Below are 5,765 nucleotides of genomic sequence, written 5' to 3' on the forward strand. Positions count from 1 at the left end.
TTGATGAAATCTTGCAACACTATACTTGTGTATTGAGATATTAGCAAAGAAACTTAAGCACCCCACAAAATATTATGAAAAAATAATTAAACGAAGGAAGGCGAGATGTGGAATTTAAGGCGAGAGTTGGAGTTTCAAGTAGGAAAGTTTATATATCTTAAGTTATAACCGTGTAAACAAATGCCTATAGTTCGACGTGGTAATAACAAATTATGACCTAAGTACTATGGTCCATATCAAGTATTTAAACAAGTAGGGAATGTAGCATATCGACTTCGTTACCAACAAAATCGTGAATCCATCCAGTGGTTTGTGTGCCTTACTTAAAAAAGATATTCCTACCGGAACACAAGTTCAAGATGTTCTGCCTATGAACGAAGAGGAGGAATCAAATATATCAGTTTTATTGATGATTCTTGAGGGCAATGATCTTGTCAAAAGAATGGATTGATCAGGGACCGTGACCAACCAAGTGGATAGAAATATTTTCTAGAATAGATAGTTATTTAATAATTATCCACATTGAGTATTTTATTCAATTTAAACACGTATTAACATGTATTAATTATAGTAGTTATTCATAATGGCAGGGGCATCCCAGACCCAAAGCAGTCAAAGCGGTTGCTTCGAGCTGCAATTAAAAATGCCCACAAAATATATAGTTTTATAGGCACCCTATGAATATAGAGAAATAAAATCCAACTAAGGTCCACAAGATCTATTAATTCGCTCTCTCTTGTATTCTTCTCACTTTTGCCGTCTATCTCTATCCACTATATGCTCTCCTCTCACTCTCTTTAAATTTTCTTTCCCGTTTTCTTTGTTTGATTTCTATCTTATTTTCTATTCTTTTAATATCTTTGTTTTCGGGAATTAGGTTCTAATCTCATTTAATTATAGAATTAGATCTCTACAATCCGATTGTCTCTTCGTGATTCTAAATTTTTTGTCTCTTAACATTATTTCCTTTTATGCAACAAACAAATTATATAATTATCAATTGTGTTACAGTATAAATCATATAATTACTAATACTGTTACACTAATTTTTATTAATTACACACTTCTTTTTATATAAGTATAGTCTTGAATTTATACAATTACACATTAAACAACTATGTGTTTTTAAATTTAATTTTTCTATTTTAGGTTTACGTTTAATATCGTATTTTTTTTTGGGGAATTTGACTTCAATGTACGATGCACGGTAACTGTCAGATTAAACAGGAACAAACCTAAAGCCCAATTAAACACTGACCTAAATCACAACTAACTACGGCCTAAAACCCACGTACATTATTTATGCCCTAATAATCTCAAATTCAATAATCCAGAGATTCCACCTCCTCTAGGGATCGAACCTGGGACCTCCAGGGACCTTTGGAGTATATGTCAACACTTTAACCACTTGGGCAACCAAGTGTTGACTTTCATTTAATATCGTACTTAATTATTCTATTGGAAGTTGGTTTTGTAAAGCGTATGCACGTAATGCCAGATCATGAAATTTAAAAGAAAAATAAAAAAGAGTAGAGAAATTACCACATGGAAAAAAAATTATTTTGATAAATCGTTTCTCGAATATTTTTTTGTTACCGTATAAAAGGCCTCGTTTTTCACTTTGCTGTAGGTCTCCCAAAGACTTGGGTCTACCCTGCACAATGGATATTTGATTTAGTTCAAATTATCATCCGATAATCGAAATTTAGGGATTTTTAAGCCTATAAATGACCTTTAAGTTTCTAATAAAAGGCAGAAGTTTGTAAAAGTAATTTGAGTTTTAGCCTATCACGTGTCTTTAGCGACACTAAGACATAAACTCTTTTTTTTATTATTATTAAGAAACATGGAAACCAATATAATCCGTAAAATAAAAGTTGAACTTTGATTTGTCACAAATAAAAGTTGAACTTTAATTTTTTTTTTTAATTTATTTCATAAATTTGATTATATTTCAAACCGATTGAGTTATGTTATATGAAAATTTGATTCTTTTTTTAGACAAAACTGATTTACATAAACAAAGATTTTTTTTTTTGCCAATATACCAATTTTGGAGACTTTATGTTTTTCTCCTAAAGATGTATTAATGTGGATTTTATTTTTTGATGAGATGTATTAATGTGGATCTTACCAGAAAGATCATGATAAGTATATGTAATATTCCACGTAAGATTACATTTAAAGAAAAGTTTGGGTAAGCTTTATAATAAAAATGGCAAGAGTGACATTTTATGTAGTTTATAAATTGACAACATTTTTATGGACAAATAAAAAATATATCGCTACAAATTTTTGTCGTGTTTGACTCCAAGAAATATGTTAAAGAAGCATAAAATAATTTCTACACTATCAATACGACCAAATATTCTCAAAAAAAAAAAAATACGACCAAATAATTAACTAATATTGATCTACAAACTCTTGTATTGAGTGACTATTTTCATTACCTATACACAAGAAAATAGGAAGACATACTTCTACCCACTTGAACCACATTTATCATTTTTGTTGATATATTTAGGTGCAAGCAAACAACTTTAGAAAATTAAAAACTATACCATTTATAAATGATTTTTTGGGCACCCTCATAATTTTTGAAATAAAAAGAGGGTAGCTAGCACGAGCGGTAGATAGAACTGCCACGACACACTACCTACCTAACCATCTACCGTTCACCTCCTCTTCCATCACTCACTCTATAAAGAGTGAGTAGAGTGAGTGTTGAGAGAGAGAGAGAGAGAGAGAGAGAAAAAAAAAAAGGAGTGAAGATTTTAGAGTGAGAAAGATAAATTAATTAATGGCGCCATCAACATTGACAGCATTAGCTGATGAAAAAACACTTCAAAAAAGCTTTGTTCGTGATGAAGATGAACGTCCTAAAGTTGCTTACAATCAATTCAGTGATGAAATTCCTGTAATTTCACTAGCCGGAATTGATGATGATTCAAGTGATCGGAGATCAGAGATCTGTAAGAAAATTGTTGAAGCTTGTGAAGATTGGGGGATTTTTCAAGTGGTTGATCATGGTGTTGATACGAGTGTTATCTCAGAGATGAGTCGTCTTGCTAGAGAGTTTTTTACTTTGCCACCGGAAGAGAAGCTTCGGTTTGATATGTCCGGTGGGAAGAAAGGTGGTTTCATTGTCTCCAGTCATCTCCAGGTAAAATCAATTCAAACTTACATTTTTTTCACTCTGGGTACTTCTCGTGGGTCTCAGACTCAGCAGTCCGAGGCCCAAGAACTAAGCAGTCCGAGAGTACTCGGATTGGCCTCAGTCAGTGTTGTTCAAACTCAGCACGGGTCAGGCCCAATTCGAGTATCCTCGGACTTGCCTAGTCCGTGGGGCGTGAAGAGAGAAAACGAGCCTGAGTAGAAGAGAAGACTGAATTCTGATATCTGGCATTATGAATCAGAAAAAAATAAATATTCTGAAATTCGACTTAAAGGTAGTTCTACCATTGAATCAGATGCCAGATCCAACTTAACAAGTACTACTCTGAAGACTGATCAAATTAAATATTTGTATATACTTTGTTGTAGGGAGAAGCGGTCCAGGATTGGAGAGAGATTGTAACCTACTTCTCATACCCGATCCCAAACCGAGACTACTCGAGATGGCCCGACAAGCCCGAAGGATGGAGATCAGTAACAGAATCATACAGTGAGAAGCTTATGGGCTTGGCCTGCAAATTATTACAAGTTTTATCAGAGGCGATGGACCTAGACAAAGAAGCCCTGACTAAAGCCTGTGTTGATATGGATCAGAAAGTGGTGGTTAATTTCTACCCGAAATGCCCACAACCCGATCTGACTCTTGGGCTGAAACGACATACGGATCCGGGTACGATTACGCTTCTTCTTCAAGACCAGGTTGGAGGTCTACAAGCTACTAGAGATGGTGGTAAGACATGGATCACAGTTCAACCTGTTGATGGAGCTTTTGTTGTTAACCTTGGAGATCATGGTCATGTGAGTTCACTTCTATTTTGCTATTATTCAGTCACTTTTATCACACCACACAATACAATTTTGCTTTGTGTTATTAGGGTTGGCCCAAACTATCGTAAGGGACTATTTTGGACCCGAACGTCATTAGCTCACGATTTGGGTCTTATTATTAGTCCGGAGTTGGGACTATAGTCTTTTAATATTCTTAATTATTCTGGAGTTCGGACTATAGTCTTTTAATATCGTGGCCCAATTGTTTAGAGGTTCGATACAAACTAGAGTAATTAAGTAATCTTCCTCTACAAACGTATTGATTGATGAAACAATAACATACTTTTGTAGTACTTGAGCAACGGGCGTTTCAAGAATGCAGATCACCAGGCAGTGGTGAACTCGAGTTATAGTCGATTATCAATAGCGACATTCCAGAATCCGTCTACAGATGCAATTGTGTACCCGCTGAAGATCCGAGAGGGAGAAAAATCGATTTTGGAAGAACCAATAACATTTATGGAAATGTACAAGAAGAAGATGAGTAAGGATATTGAACTTGCTAAGCTTAAGAAACTAGCAAAGGAGAAGCAATTGGAAGATCTAGAGAAGGCAAAATTAGAGGCTACACCTAAGTCTTTAGATGATATTCTTGCTTAATTATGAATCTTTTTTTAATGGGTTGTTAGGCATAATTACCTTGTTGTCTTTTACTCTTTTACCTTATGTTTGACTTCAAAAAAATAAGTAGTTTTATGATGGATCACCCTATTGTTTTCTTTGCCATCTACTAATTTCTATTTCTCTTTTGGGTTTATTTATGGCTCCCATCTGTTGGGTTTTCCTCCTAGTGGGGAAACCTAGTTGAGTTTGGATTAGGAAACCAAACCCGAACCCGAGTCGAGTTTCTTTGGGTCGGTTACTTATGACGGTGGAATTAGGATTAAGGGAGAGTCTATAAATACTACCTTAACCTAATTTAGATGTGTATGTGAAGCACCAAAGGGGAGAACACAATTAGAAACGCACAAGAGAAGAAGGGAGAAAGAGGTTTGACGAGAAGAGCGGGGCAGAACTTTTTCAGCACGCGCAGTCTTCGTTGTTCGGAAAATCCGACGGTGAGTTCTTCTCCGATTGAGCTGAAATTTGGCAGAACTGTTCTTGACATATTCATATAGTATTTGTACGGAGAGATCGTTGATTGGTCGCCGGAATCCTAGTGAATTTAGGGTCGTTTTGGGCTGCAGATTTCTGGACTGTTTTGTTCTTTCTTGTGAGGGTTTCTCCGTGTTTCTTCGTGTTTGAGATTGATTCTTTTGGGAAGGGTCTGAGTCTCGGTTGGACGTAGTCTGTAACTACTTTGCTATCATAGTTGATTTGGTTGGACTACGAGTCCCGTGGTTTTTACTTCTCACATTGAGGAGGTTTTCCACGTTAAAAATCGTTGTCTTATTTACTTTAAGTTCTTTGTTTATTGCTCCCACATATTCTTCTATATTATCCTCGTAACTAACACAAAGGGAAAAACTCTTGTTTCCGCTGCGCCTAAGTGCCCGTTTTTTCCAACAAGTGGTATCAGAGCTCCAGGTTAGAGAGTTCTTTGGATTGTGATAACTTCGGTTATTGGTTTGTTTGTGTTAGTGATGGAAAATATGGGTAGAATGATAAGTTTGAATGGTGCTAATTATCATCTATGGAAGGGTAAGATGGAAGACTTGCTCTTTGTGAAGGAACTTCACGTTCCGGTGTTTCAGGAGAAGAAACCCGATGAGAAAACTGATGATCAGTGGAAATTGTTACATCGACAAGTTTGTGGTTTGATG

The 5,765-nt window shown here is 35.6% G+C and overlaps 1 protein-coding gene across 1 annotated transcript; it reads left to right on the forward strand.

Moving 5' to 3' along the window:
- Positions 1-2,696: 2,696 nt before the first annotated feature.
- On the forward strand, positions 2,697-4,708 carry F3H (flavanone 3-hydroxylase). Its single transcript, XM_086640408.1, has 3 exons — positions 2,697-3,163; positions 3,544-3,972; positions 4,294-4,708. The coding sequence occupies exons 1-3, from the start codon at positions 2,801-2,803 to the stop codon at positions 4,600-4,602; spliced, it is 1,101 nt and encodes a 366-aa protein (XP_086496534.1). The 5' UTR covers positions 2,697-2,800; the 3' UTR covers positions 4,603-4,708.
- The last annotated feature ends 1,057 nt before the right edge of the window (positions 4,709-5,765 follow it).

This window comes from Eschscholzia californica, unplaced genomic scaffold, assembly GCF_041429995.1.
Source record: "Eschscholzia californica isolate CP2 unplaced genomic scaffold, dmEscCali1.0.p SCAF_5, whole genome shotgun sequence".
Taxonomy (NCBI): Eukaryota; Viridiplantae; Streptophyta; class Magnoliopsida; order Ranunculales; family Papaveraceae; genus Eschscholzia; species Eschscholzia californica.